The 15,600-nt window shown below is 42.1% G+C and overlaps 1 protein-coding gene across 1 annotated transcript in view; it reads right to left on the bottom strand.

Annotated features, from left to right (window-relative positions):
- Positions 1-2,800: 2,800 nt before the first annotated feature.
- The window catches only part of ARB2A (ARB2 cotranscriptional regulator A), a 238,862-nt gene continuing 226,062 nt past the window's right edge, over positions 2,801-15,600 (bottom strand). The window contains exon 11 of the mRNA XM_062513485.1: positions 2,801-2,954. Within this exon, the coding sequence (XP_062369469.1) occupies positions 2,812-2,954 (143 nt within the window). The 3' untranslated portion in view covers positions 2,801-2,811. The remainder of the gene's footprint in view (positions 2,955-15,600) is intronic.

Raw genomic sequence — 15,600 nt, forward strand, 5'->3', positions numbered from 1 at the left:
ACATCAGGAAGCTTTCCTGTGATGAAACCAGGAGGACATTAATATTAGACCTCTGTCTCCTAAAGACATCATGGCCTGAGGGGCCAGTGGTGTGCATCTTTAAAAATATCTATCCCAAGGAATAGGCTAAGTCAACACTCATCCCTTCATAGTGCGCTGTAGGATTGCGATTGTCACTTTTCCATATGACACTAACATGGCATTACATTCTGGGATGCTCCTGCACCTTCCTCTCTTCCTGAAATCTAAGCACCCTCAGCAGCCAGGGCTGCAGATGCTGCCTCCTCCATCTCTAACCCATGCCCCTCTGCAAAATGCACTCCCCAAAAAACTGACCAAACCCCTCTCTTGGTGTAATTTTATATGGTTCCATGTTTGTGAACAGATAAAAGGGAGAGAATGGTGGAGCCCACTTGCCTGTGTGGCTTCCCCTGGATCATGTGGAGCATGTGGAGTCAAGCCCATGCTCCTGTGGGGTGAGCCACGGGGCTGGACATGCAGCCCACTCTCTGGCACAAATGAGCCTCACCCACCTCACACCCTGCTTACTCCTTTCAGTCTCAACCCTGCAACTGCATGGGGTCCCGTTTTCAAACACACCTGCCCCCCCCTGCATTCTGAGGCTGCTGGAGCTGCTGCCCACCCTACCCACCAGAGACAGCGGCTCCCGTGGAGCTTGGCGCAAGGACACAAACTGTGCAAGAAAGAGAGAAGAGAGCATATTTTTTTTTTGTTTACTGCAAGCAGAGCAGTATCAGTGGTGAGGATCCCCTCTACTCCACAGCGCCCCACAGGAGTGATAATGTGAGTTGGGCCCAGGGTACAGTAAAGAAAAATTCTTCAGAAAATTATAAGGATTACAGTAAAAAGGTTTGTAGTCTGTTTTTCATGAACAGTTAAAAAATAGATCTGCTCCTCCAATATTTGGGCACCCTAGAGACTCCATCTCACCTCAGAGATGAAGAGTGGCAGGGTGGCAGGTCTGGTGGGTCTGTGTGCAAGCTTCCCCAGCCTCTGCATCTTTCCCAGCTGTGGGATGAAGCACAGACATCCAAACCACATCATGTAAACTCTTGCCATACCCTAAACATACAGGGTCCACGGGATGGAGGTGGACACAGGCCTGGGGAGAAGGGGTTGCAGACCCCCATGGTGGGGGAATCAGGCTGACCACGGGCAGCAACACCCTTTGACTGCGGGTGAATATGGAGACTGGAGGCCAGAGGAAGATGGGTGTGGTCCTCTTCCCACAGCAAGAGGTTCCTCTCCAGGAAGAAAACCTGCCAGGTACAGATACTGCACCTCCCTCCACACAGGCATGACCTGACACCTTCCCCATCCCCCCTGAGTATGCTCCAAGCACCCCGCTCCAAGGGCAGAGCTTAAATGCAGCTAGATGACAAGGAAGCAGGAGTTGGGGAAGTGAAGCTTTGCTGCAAGTATGAGCAGGCAGGGATGTAAGTGCTCTATGCATGCTGAGAGCACCCCACCCGGAGGGTTTAGGCCCAAGTCCAGCTGTGTTTCCCTTTACACCTCACTATGAGCACTTCTGGTTTTGTTCCATGGCACTGGAGGGTACCCCTGCTTTGGCATCATCTTGTTTTAATGCTTCCCACCCCTATTTCTGGCTCCCAGCTGTAGGACTGGACACACTGCATGAGAAGGTGGGATTGTGTCCAAAACTCATGTTTGAGTGGTGCCTCCTTGCCACTAACAGCATCAGAGGTGAGGTGGGCATGGCCATTAAAGAAAGGACCACTTTAATTTAGTATTATCAACCCCAAAGGAGCTTAATTAGAGTGCTTGCTCACTGGGCATGCTATCATGCACATCTTTTCCCTTAGTTTTAGGAGTTTTAGTCATAACAACAGTTATGGCTACAGCCACATACCCCCTGTGCATGGTGTGAAATCCCCACACAGAATGCCCTGCTGGCCAACCTTTGTCTGAGAGACTGGGAAAGTGGAGAGGAATCTGTGAGTTTAGGGAAAAGGGAATAACCATGGGATGGCAAGTCATTACAAACCCAGCATATGGAATTGGAAGCATTTTTGTGTTTAAAAATAAACAGAAAAATATGCAGTGTGTATCTTTTTTTTTTTTTTTCTGCTGTCATATCTCACAGCATGATCCAGCCTGTTAATGAATAGGCATTTTTTTTAAGAAGAGCTTTCCAAATGAAGAGAAGATCTACAGATAATGCCATTGATTTAGCAAGAGAAATCTCTTCAACAATGGAGCCTTTTTAGAATTCTGGGCCAAACTTCTTGGACACTCTTGCCAGCAGAAAAATTATAGTTAGAAGTCAGTTCCACTTGGTCCCAGAGAAAGAGAAGGCTACTAGGTGTAAAATCGTAGGCTAGTTAACATTTCTGAGTAAGGGCTGTCTTATAAAAAAGAGTAAAAGAGTAATTAATTTTTTGTTCTGTCTCAAAATAGAAGAAAGCTGCAAAAAATCCTGCAGGCGATAGGACTGCAATGAAGCTGTTAAATTCTGGCATCAGCTCGGTGCAGAGCTATGTCAGGGCAATTAGAGCTTCACCATGCTGCACTGTGCAGTACCACTGTCAGCCTTAATCTGAACACTGATGGGCAGCACAAAATCCAAGTTACAGCCCACAGGAAGCACAACCAGTGAACCCATATTGCTTTGACAGTTGCACTCATCTAGAAATAATGCAAAACGCTATTTAGATGTATATATCACGACCCTGTGCTCTAGGAAGAAAACAATCTAATGAGGGGCTGGGAGACTCCTTGCAGAAAGCAGCAAAGACATTGGTGGTGGTGGGTTTTTTTCCTCCCCTCCTTTTAGAATTCGTCATATTTTATCCTGTTGGAGCGCCGTGTTGGGGTTGGTTTCACCAAGCTGTTCTTCGCCTTTACAGCCTCACTGAAGAACTTGAAAACAGATGGAAAACTCTTCCAAGAAGTTAGTTCATGGCGTTCTGTACCTGCAAAACACAAAGGTGACAGTTTGACTAGGGGTCATTCTGTGACTTCCTGGCTGTTTACAGGAAAAATGGTCTGTAAAATGCGAAAGTGCAAAATCCGGGGAAGAAATGTAGCTTCTGGAGTGAGCCTGGGGAGGGTCAGGGCTGTCCTGCTGCTGAGCTCTGCAGCAGCTGACAAAAACAACTGCACACACATGCAGACAGACACATGCACAGACACATACACATAGGCAAACGCACAGCCACCCACAGCACAGTCAGAGATCCTCAACAAGTCTCGTATCTGGGAAAGTAAGATCCCAAAGCATTCTGTTCATAAAAGCTTCATTGAAGCACCTCACCTACCTGGCCTACTCGGGGAAAAAGAAATTGTCTACTTTTCAGGCATACTTTGTATTATTTATTTTTCATTTATATTGCTTTTAACCTGGCATATGCATTTTTGAGTGAAAGAGAATACTTGATCAGAACCACATCTCATGCATCATGAAGGCCTTCTTTGTGCACCTGCTACCACAGATAATATTGAGACAGTAAAATGGAACTTCCCTGTTTATATTTTCCCTCTGCACACAGATTTACTTCTGTATTTTTTTTTTGGTGTATGCTTCTAGTATTTTGCAAGTGCCTCCTCAACACATAGTCCATTTGCTTTATTTAAACAACCACACCCCCTCCTCCTTCCCCCGTCACCAACCCCCAAAACAAAACCTAGACAATGAAGATAGGGAGCGAAGGGGTGTGAAAGAGTGGGGACCTCTTCCTGGGTAACGAATTATGCAGAGATGCTGCCTGGTAGTCTTTGGATCCTGGGCCTCTGTTTGATACTTTAACGTTGTTAATGATAATTCTTTAGTCTGTAATAGTAGGTCATTGCTATGGTTACTCTACAATGGTGCAACACTTCACTTTCCCCTTCAGCTATTCCTTCAGACCTGGCAACCACATTTGTTGCCTGGCAACAGTACTGTGACAGTATCACAATCTGGGGGTGACAACAATGAGGGACACAGTGGCCACAGCCTGCCAGGTGGAGAGGGATGCAGTCCAGGGGGGATGATGGTCCCTGTAGGACATAGGGTGGCCATCCGTCCCTAGGGATATGGCTGCTCTGGCATGGCATTTGCTGCACACCCACGTTCACATCCCTGTCAGGACCCTCTATGCATCCATCCATGGAGCATCCCTGGTGGGGCCAAACACACCCATTCCCTCCAGAAAGTCTCTGATGGAGGCACGACCTGCCATGTTGCAAGTCCCTGCTCCCTCCAAGGCAGCCATCAGACAAGCAAAATAATCCTCCGAAAAACCCTCTCTGGAAAGACAAAGAGATGTTTCCCACACAAAGAGATGTTTTTTGTACAAAGACCATACATGTCATGTGAACACACAGATTTTCCCCTTCTCTCTCAGCATTCATTGTACGGAGACAATTCATCGCATCTTCCAGAAATTTCCCATATGTTCCTTTTACACAAATTTTTTCCACTTTCAAATTCACCCATCATTGTAGGAATTCTCCTTGCTGAGAGGCAGTCCACCCTATCAAGCGTTGGACTTGGCAGTACTGGGTTGAGTTGGACTCCATGATCTCAAGGGTCATGTCCATCATAAAAGTTTCTATGATTCTACCCTGCAGGTGGCTTTCAGTAGAGAACACCTATCCCACCCCCCATAGGACACCTCATATCAATACTCACCAAGACTTGTTCCCTACATGGGAAACACAGAAGTGGCCCAACACAGCAGGAGGCTAAAACTTCCCTTTTAGGAAAACCTGAAGCCTAACAGACATATCCCTGAGGTTATGGCTAGGCTCAGTATACTGTGACTGCCTACTGCCACCATGCACACAAAAGTCATTTACCCAAGTTGATTATATGGAGGAATAGGCTGTCCTAACACACTGTGCACTCTGTACAGGGGTTTCACCTCCTTCTCGCATGCCTGTGTCACAGTGTATGGCAAACACCTCTTTGGGCCCTGAAGGCAAAACATCCTTCTGTGTGGCTTTCTGGTCCCTACACAGACATCTCCAGCACAAACACATCTTTCTCACTTCTGCCTGTCTGCATTCTCTGTCTTGATTGCAATAGTCCTCACTAGTATCCAGTGGATTAAGATGAAGAAGGCTGTGAATACTATGCTGTTATTTCCCCCTTTCTTTTTTCATCAACAACCTCCCTCCTCTGTGAAAGGGTCATCCAGAAACAAAACATGACAAAACAAAAAACAAATGACAAAACAAAAAGTAAGTTTCTAAAGCCTCCTGGTGTCTTTCTTCATCCTGTCTTCTCTCATGCACTTCTCTCATACCCTCAAGAGAGATCATGCTTACATTCACTAGTGTTACTGAAACTGATTAACCTACAGCTTTCCTGTGGCAACTCCTCTCAAACCACTCTTCTCAAAAAACAATTCAAGCTTTGAGTCTAGAGGGACTCAATGATTCCACAGTCTACAGCAATTTTAACACTCCCTATTTTCCCATTCCTAGTAACAATCTTACTGGCAGATGAACAATTTCCCTGGTGATAAAATCACTACAATGGATATTTAGTTTCCAGGATTATTATGATTCTTTGCTTGATTAATATTGCAATAAGAAAAGCTTGTTATGTATCTGTCTTGGCCCCTAACAGTCATTTTTAAAGGTCAAATTTTGCCCTTCTGTATTCATATTTAACTACTATTAAAGAGAGAGCCCTAAAAATTTAACATTGCCCACACTGTGCATTTATGATTTATATACCAAAGGCTTGGAAAATTCAACCGAAGCAACTGGAATTATGTCCCAAGGGTGACAAGAGATTTTGGCCATAGGATTTTTGCCTGAGGAAAATTACCATTGATGGCTGCAATCTCAGTTGTGTATTTAGTAGTACACAGATCTAAATTAAATGCATGAACAGCCATCTATTTTTTGATACAAAGAATCATTTTTAAGAGACAATAAGAAGCACTTGTTTTAAAGCCAAGGTCCTCTGAGATATATATCCTTAGTGCTCACTGACTTCAACAACTGTGATGATAAACCACGATTCAGTATATTGTTTTAATTGATGGGCTGTTTCACAGCGTGTAGTGATTTCAGATATTAATTCTTTGAGAAATCTTAGGAGCATGCTGCATGGAAAAGATATAAAAAACCTGTTAAGTGTGGGAAACAGCTAGAATACTCTAAAATATGCAAAGGCTACAACTGCAGAACAAAAAAGTATAAATCCCTCCTAGTCCCAGTTCCACAGAGATAAATGACAGAAATGTCAAAAAGCAAACCAGCCTCCCACTTACCAGCATGGAGAGATGTAGAGAGAAATGCATATATATTTTAACATGTGCATAACATCACTGGAAAGGAGCTCCAAAGAGATGGTGGAACCACTAATGTGTGAGGTGAAACAAGTAATGGCAGCAAAACAGTGAACAAGTTCCAGAATCAATTTACCAAGCACCACAAAGAAATATATAATTCAAAATAATGAAGACTTGCCAATACAGTTGTTGATACGAAAAACTGGGTAAGGGAATACTTTTAAAAATTTAATATCCAAATCATCAGATCTGGATGACATGCATATGTGGGTCTTCAGGGAATCAGTTAATGAACTTGTTGGACTACTGGCAATTATTTCTGAGAATTCACGTACAATCAGGTAGGCACCAGAGGACTCGGGTGGAGATGACAAGAAAAAAAATTTCTAATTTGAGAAAAGGAGGATTAATTTAAACTACCATACATAAAATTCATGTCTGATTACCAGTAAGAAAGGGACCAACATAAAAATTTACAAGCACCTTTAGGATAACAGCAGACACAACAAGTTCAAATTTGACTAGAACAGATAAAACCCAAACTTTATTGAGTAAGAAAAATCAGTAAGTGAGAGACTTATCCACTACTGTGTTTTCCACATAGGTCAACCTGGCAACCTTGGGCCAGTGGGAACCAATATAATCACTTTAAACGGATTATGACCTTCACTGCTCAAATGGGTTGTGGTCACTTGCAAATCAGTTGCTTTATGCCAGTCAAGGGGCGCCCAAACACTTGATATGTATGGTAATGCAGCTCCCAAATGTGTGCTTCCATGTCCATGCTGGCTCTAACTGCCAGCAGCATGTCCACCAGCAGCTGCAATACACACCACATCTCTACAGGGTCCAGACTCATCTCATCTCATCTCATCTCATCTCATCTCATCTCATCTCATCTCATCTCATCTCATCTCATCTCATCTCATCTCATCTCATCTCATCTCATCTCATCTCATCTCATCTCATCTCATTCTATCTCCCCTCCCCTCCCCTCCCCTCCCCTCCCCTCCCCTCCCCTCCCCTCCCCTCCCCTCCCCTCCCCTCCCCTCCCCTCCCCTCCCCTCCCCTCCCCTCCCCTCCCCTCCCCTCCCCTCCCCTCCCCTCCCCTCCCCTCCCCTCCCCTCCCCTCCCCTCCCCTCCCCTCCCCTCTCCAAAGGGGAGATGCAGAGTTATGCCTATTGGACATTATCTCTAGGAAATTTGCGCTGGCATACTTCTGGAGAAGTGGTTCAAGCATTTGAGAAGACAAATAATAAGTCATAACATGGGGTTGAAAATATACCTATACCCAGAGGGACTGGTATTCAGCCTCAAGTCTTTTAAATGTGGTTATTAGTAATCTGAAATAATATTGAGAATATAGATATTGAATATAGGAATAGCATATTGAATAGGAGATAGTACAAACATAAGAAGGAACAAAAGTAATAATTAAAAAGGGCAGCCTAAATGGGTAGGAAAAACAGGGAAGAGGAAAAGCAAAGACTGAAACTGGGAATGGTGCCTGCAGAAGTGGTCATGCAATATGACTGTGTGAATGATCCTGATGGCCATTTGCACGCACGCATGCAAAGGCACTTTCACCTTCGTCTTCCCTTTCCACTTCCACTCAGGAAAAGCAGCTCTTCACCTAGCAAGGCTGACAAACTCCTCCGTCTGAAAGCAGAGTGTCTGGAGAGAGAAGAGCTCTGCAATCACCGTAATTCACTCTTGCAGTGCGATTACTGGCTGTGCAGGACAAAGGTGCCCTCCTACAGTGCCTGCCCACTGTGTCAGACAAAAGCCTCCTCCCGCGGTGCTCTGAAGATGCACAGCACAATGGTGGTCCCCCGCCGCGTTTACAAGATGTGCGGGACAAAGGTTTCCTGTGCTGTACAGGAGCTGCGAGAGATCTTCATACATGCCTAAGCGCTGAAATGTTTCTGCAGAGAAAAGTTTCCACGTTGAAAAGCTTCTCCACAGATACTAGCCACAGGACTGACCTCGGATCTGCTTCTCTAAGCGACAGCTCATCTCTAAAGAGTGCAGGCTTCAAAATGAATTAAGGGTGTTCCACGCCTTGGGGTTTAGTCCCCATTGGGATGGAGAATTCTGCTGCTCTTCAACAAGGTCTTGCTCAGGAGAGAGTTTGTGATCATGATCTACACTGAGGCCCTGTCATACTGCAAAATGCCAAAGTGGGTAGCTTAGCCATCTTGTCTGTAGACAGTGGCAGAGGCTGCTTTTACATTTATGAATCGAGCTATATATCTAAAAGGCACTCGGTCTTATCAGAACTTGATTTTAATGGTTTAGAGGTTGAAATATAGACTTTGGTGGGCATTTGCAGGAACAGAAACACTTTAAACATTAAACACAAAAAGCGACACAAGTAATTTCTCCTTTACACATAAACTAACAGATAAGCCAACTCCATCTGACTGGGTAGACAAGTGTGACAGATCTTTCAGAAAGGATTTCTTCTCTTAAAAATTATGAATCAATGAAAATTTCTACCTTTCTTTCTCACATTATCCACACACACACACTGAAGAACTTCTTTAATTCTTACCTATTCAGTTCCACAATTCTGTTACTCTGTAGCAATTTAACAATACTATCCAGATATGCACTTAGGTGAGAATAGGAGATTCTTCCTGCCTGTCCTGCATCAACCTTTCTGTATGCTAACAAATTACTTCTGTATCACAAAGCTATTTCTGAACAGGAATTTAACTTTTTTTACTCTTGAGTGCATCAGATATTATTGAGTATGACAGAACTACTTTTAATCCATAAGGTTTCTCTACTTACAATTCTTTTACCCTGTTGATCTGCATGGGAAGAAATTATTGTGTCTTCTGTGACTATTTTGGTCTACTCATGTAAACATCCAGGTCTCAAAATCCAAAACAGAAGAAGCTCTCAGAGTATCCCCAGTAAAGCTAACACAAAAGGAGATTAAAGAAATACATCTTGCCTAAAATCACCCAATAGTTCTGACTAGGAAAATGAGAGCTTCAGGAAAAACTGTAAGTCCATAAGCTCAAGAACTTCGAGATCAAATTACTTTAGGAGTTTCTACATATACACGTCTAGATGTCACAATGGTAAAAAAAAGGTTAAAATTTTAGGGAAAATTAAGAGATAAGCTAAGTAATAATGAAATGAAATGAAAGCAGTAATTTCTGAGGGGACATAAAAAAACACCAACCCCAAACTTTGATGTGTTTAGTTTGGCTAAGAAGTAATCGTTTGTGTAGTCATGGACACAATAATAATCTGAAAGTAACTGGGTAGGGAAATGAATTATTTGGAGAAGCCAAGAAGGAAGAAACAGAACAATTTGAAGAAATTAAATACAGCTTATTAAGTGGGCTTACACACAACATAAACTGGTTAAGACTCAATATTCATATAAGAGAAATCATGGCAATGCTGGAAACTAATTAGTTATTATCCACTTTGACATAAAGCATTTCTTGTTTTTGTTGGACATGTATTATTAATAATAATCTTTAGTGGGCAGAGCAACAAGCATCCTACCAATGCAGAAAAAAGATCACCTCTGAACTCCCATATTTGTAATTGGCTTTTCTTCCAGTCCTTGTTTACAACACACCAACTTCCCACAAGAAGCAAGTGGTTAAAAAAAGTAAAAAAAAAAAAAAAAAAAGAATTAGTAAATTCCCCTTACCCTCTGAGCAACCAGGTACAAAGATTCATACAAAAGCTCATTGCAAGCAAGGTCTTCTAAAGTAGAAAAGAGACAAGAGTCTAACATAGCCTTAATTTTTTCCACTACTCTTCATTTAATATTAGGGGCAGTCCCATGAGTACAGGTCATTTGTTTGTTCCTCTGCGTGTGAACTGGACAAATAAGTGAAACTTGTGAGGTTGTTCTGTCCTGAGCACAGGTTACCAAAAGTTAGGTCATTTTTTAGGTGACGAGAGTCCAGCAATTTTATTTTGAGTATATATTACAAAAGGTAAAAACAGGGTGAAGAAGAGATCCAGTAAAGATACACGTAATATTATGCAATTGCAGATTTAAAAACCCATGTCAAAATGGTGTACCATGCAGAGAGAAGTAGGTAGGGTTTGAAATTATATTGTTATATGTGTTCACCTCTCTACTGCTATCTTTATCCATATCTCTCTCTATACAATCTTCATACCTTTATCTCCATCTATATAGTATGTGTATCAGTAATATTGTCTGTCTGTCTTATCTATCTATCTATCTATCTATCTATCTATCTATCTATCTATCTATCTATCTATCTATCTACCCTTACCTGTATGAAAAGACAAGTATAAAAATTCCTTACCTGACAAATATGAGGTGAGATACTCAGGTTACATCTTACAAAGATATTTTTGGGCTAATAACACACCTATGGAAGGTGTAGGATTTCACCAATGGAAATTAGGAATAGGTTAGACAACCATCTCTTAGGAATATTATGGGTGTAGCTGGGTACTATGGACAAATTAAACAACTTCGTAAGTTTCCTTCTAACCAGCCCTGTCTTTTCTGTGACTTTATTTGCCTTATTTAAGTTACATCTAAATTTCATTGTATTATCAAGGTACTTCACAGTAGCTCCAAAGCATTTGAATAATATAAATAGTGAGATAATTTTTAAATGCACATGCATTTTTTCTATCATGAATTAGGAAAAAACCTATATAGAACTGCAAGCAAGTGCACAAATAAAGTATATAGCATTTGAAAACAATTATTTTCTCACTTAAGAAAAAGGAAAATTGGCTTTTAAATAAAGGATGTTTTGACCTGCTCAAAACTCAACACTTCACGAGAGAACTTACAACCACAAGATTTCTTGGGTGAGACCACTGAAATTCGAAGTGTTCAAGCCTCACAGCTTCCACAGGTTATAAAACTGAACTTGTATATAAATATAATTTACATATAATTTACCTGACAGATCTTAACATGCTGCAGCATGATGCAAACCATCAGTTATACTCCCTTCTCTCACTGATGAGCAAAGATGTCTAACAGATTTTTTTAAGGGAGAAGTCATCATTATTGTGCTTTTGCAAACTGAGTAGCTCAGCCAAGATGAGGAATGGACCTGAGCTCTGCTGAGCCCACAGTAAGAGCTCTGTTCATGCAGCAATGCTGCCAACGTTAACAAGCATGCAGGTTTTATAAAATACCTTTAAACTCATTTAAAACATTGGGCAGCAATTCCTGCAAATTAGTTTAATCTGAAATACTCAAGGGCAGGTTTTTAAATCTGAGTTTATTCCAAAATCCCACAACTTTTTACTGCCTATGGGGCAGACACCTGTAGAGTACAGACTCTATTATCTTGTGAGAACACTACTAATGTAAGAAATTACTCAGTGATACCAGGACAAGGGAAACAACCAGCTGCTTAAAAATAGCTCGTCTTTGTAATGACATTTTATGATTATTTGTTTCTAAATTGTAATTATGCCATCCAACATCTGGATGTACCAGCAGCATAAATATAAACCAAAATAGTTTTGGCACTTTCCAAAAACATAGCAGCCAATGCAACACCATAGAAATGGCAATGTTGGCACCAAAAAGCAGTTAGGAAAGGCAGCAGTGCTTTAAAATAACATGTTACATGACAGTAGAGATCCATCCACTAAAGATGTAAAAACGTTCTTAATCACTAGCAGGATAAGCACATACTGCTTGCCAATTTGTGAAACTTTGAACCCAAGAACAAATTGCACTAAAGCAATTTTAAAATAAGGCAGCAGAATATAATTTTCTCTTCTTTCACACCAGAAGCAGAGCTTGAAGACTGGTGTGGATGCTGACATAGGCAGGATAGGCAGTAGAAGTGAAGGTCTTTCAAGGGACAAGAATGAACCTGTGTCTAAAGACCAAGCTGCAATGAGAACATGCATGGGGCATGAAACACATCAAACATCTAGTCTGTTTTTATGATTTTAGTGAGAATCTGAATTCATACCTTGCAAGCCTTTAATGAATACACCAACTCTCCCTTTCCATGGTGGAAAATGTTTATAATCTTCTACATAAGAAACCCTTCAAAAGCATTCTTTCTGCCTGATTTTTCTACCTGCATTGTAGTGTCCTGTTGTATCAGTGTAGACAGAAGACTATAGTCAACACAAGTCCAGAGCATTTTCATAGGTACAATGGTATTCAGTAACCCACCTGCTTAATCTTGGGACTACTGCCTCTGGCTGGCTCCAACCCAACTAGCTTAACCTAACCTAACCTAACCTAACCTAACCTAACCTAACCTAACCTAACCTAACCTAACCTAACCTAACCCGACTCAACACAATTCAACTCCTCCAAAATGCCATTGGCAGCATTCATCTTCTCCCTGGTCCTGGAGCAGTCACAGAAAAAGCACTCCCCCTCGATTTGTCTTCAGAGGCTAATCCTGTGAAGGGTAAGACAAAAAAATGTCAAGAATACAAATGCCACCTCTAGAGTGCCAGTTTTGGTCCTGTGGGAAGCCTAACTTCATCTGAACCTGGTCCTCCTCTTCTGATGGCTCTTTCTGCAGGATGGTGGAAATGGAGTTAGCAAATGGTGGGCTATGATGGTGCTGTTGACCTGCTTTCCTGCTTTTTCTGGACACCAACTTCATGAGCCACCACCTGCCACAAAGGATTCATCTCCTTACATCAAGAGAGGTGAAACTCAAGAGCCTAAATCCAAGTGATCCTGAAAATCTGTATTCAATTCAGGATTCAATTAATTTAAATTCAGCCACTCACCACACCCTGAGGTGTCTGAGCTCCACAAACACCTCAACTCCTGACCTTAAGGTTTGCACCTCATAATGGTATCACCACTGTAATGCTCAGAAATACATCAGGCTTGGCAGTGGAAATATTCCCAAAGGTCTCAGGCAGATACAGTGTTTCCATGTTCCCCTCTCTGCTTGCCCTGTAATGCTAAGTGGGTGCCCAAGCCATAGGGGCAGGAATGCCCTCTTATCTCCCTCCTAAGGCTTCATTTCACATGAATCTTTTCTTATTCCTTTCCTGTTTTTCACCCATCTGTGACACCTTTTTCTCCAGAACACCTATTTCTCCAGGAAATCCAGTTTTGAATTCATCTTCTACACCTTGCTTACCTATCATCTCTTTTTGAAGTCATGCTCAGTTCCTAGCCTTGGTCTTATTTCATCTCATCCACACACTGATCCCAGCTGCCCTGTTCTCATGGACCACCAATTTCTGCCTTTTTCTGACTGCTTTGGCCATTTCAGGAAGACCTCCTCTACCTCATTGCTAGTACACCCATCCAATTTCTCCTCACAAACACCTCCGTCTTCCAAGCTGTTGGCATTAAGCACATCTTCCTTCTCCATGTTTTCCTCTTTCTTAACAGCAAAAGAAAGTCCCAGGTCTGACTGGCAAGTCAGACAAGTATTTGGCAAGTATTTCAGCACAGGATGCACGTACGACCCAGATGTAGTGGTGAGGGTAGAAAAAGAGGATACATGTGTGAAAATGCAGTTGCCCTACTCTGTAGGATCAGAAAAATGAGATATTTATCTCCTAGGTGAGAATGACGGTTTCACAGGAAATTCAGGGCATTTTCTTAATGAATTAATGGAAAGGAAACAGATCTGAGTTTGCAAAATGCCATGGGAGATGAAGCTGGGCCACCAGAACACAAACAACAAGTAACAAACGGAGTTAAAAAAATCATGTTTGGGGAGTCAGTAACAAATATCCCTAAGTCTGATAAAATTTTAGTTATGTCAAGAAAGTATAAAAATATTTCTGGAAAAAATAAATAAAATCTTGCAGATCTGAGATGTGAATAACCCTTGTGCATTTGCAGAAAGTAATTTATGATTAATCCATACCATACTAACTTTTCTCATTTGCATTACACCAACTGCTGTCTATATATGGACACATATCCCCCCCATCCTGCGCATCTAGGACTTACATGACCCACATCCATGTGTCTGCACAGCTGTACTAGTGACAAAAATGGTGAGAAGATAGTGCTGTTTCACCAGTGAATTTACACCAAGAGTGAGGATTGACTTTCTTTTATTACCATGACCTTTGCTGGCTGATGTTAATGAACATTCTTGGAAGAGACAGGTGACTGAACACAGATGGTGAGATTTTATGGACAATGAACATTGTTGTGGATCAAGTACACCTGTGCTGCAATCATAAAATTAATAATTTTATTATTAACAACAGCTACAACAACAACAGCTTTACATATGACTATCTCAGAAGAGTGCCACTTGTGCAGCTCACGGCCTTTGGAAACGCTATTTATAATTTATACCCAATTTGAAGTGCAAAGATTTTTCTCTCCCACAAGTCGTGATAATCAATATGGGTCTGCACCTATTACAGCCTGATGAGGTGAAGTGTGTGGCATGAATCAGCTGCACTGGGCAAACAGTACAGCTCATAAACATGGCTTTGCAAAAGAGATCTCCAGTGGCCATTTCCCACACCTGCACTGTGAGAGCAAATACAGGAAATAATTTTTTGTAGGGGTACCATCCCTGCTTAGTGTTGCGAACTAAATTAATTGCATATTTGCCTCAGAACTACTCAGAAACTTGAGAGATTTTTGCTAGTCACATGGATTTTAGGCTTCTGCACTCTAATTCATAACACATCAAGTCTTAATGCAGGATACTGTGAAGTCCCTATATCATGGAAACCGGCAATTTAAGACTAAACACTAATTTACAAAGGCTTTGCAGATGTGAATTAGACTAAATTTAGCTAAGCTTAGTAATGTCACATGTCCTGTGACTTAACCTCAGAGATGTCACTAGAGGGACTGTCTCAAATTAATGATCATAAAGCTGCATTTCATTCCCTGCTTAACCCTCCTCCTTGTTACAGCAGACGGCAGCTCTGCCTGGGAAAGCTCAGTGCATGTGCCTAGCTTCCTACCTCTTCTGAACAGGACCACCCAAAATCAGCCAGGGATGATACTCAGGATGCAATGGCAGCAAGCCAGTGACGTGGCAAAGAGTTCAAATCAGGCATCAGGTGGGGGAGGCAGTGAAGTGAGGCGCAGGCAGAGCCAAGCCGAAGGCAGCCGTACGGCAGACAAGATGGGAAGGCATGGTGTGTGCTGGCACGTGCTGACCTCTGCCAACAGCTCTCCTGACATCCTCATCTATGGGAGTCAGACATGAACATCAGTGTGGGAAGTGGGTCTGCCATCAGTAGGAGGGAGAACTCAAAATTCTGGGAGGAACGTGAAGGGAAGTATTAAGTTCATACTAAGGGAAAAAACCATCGAACCAAATAAATCTTTAAGAGCTGCAGATGTTCACTGTGGGTTTTGTTTGTGTGACTG

Source organism: Cinclus cinclus, chromosome Z (assembly GCF_963662255.1).
Source record: "Cinclus cinclus chromosome Z, bCinCin1.1, whole genome shotgun sequence".
NCBI classification, from domain to species: domain Eukaryota; kingdom Metazoa; phylum Chordata; class Aves; order Passeriformes; family Cinclidae; genus Cinclus; species Cinclus cinclus.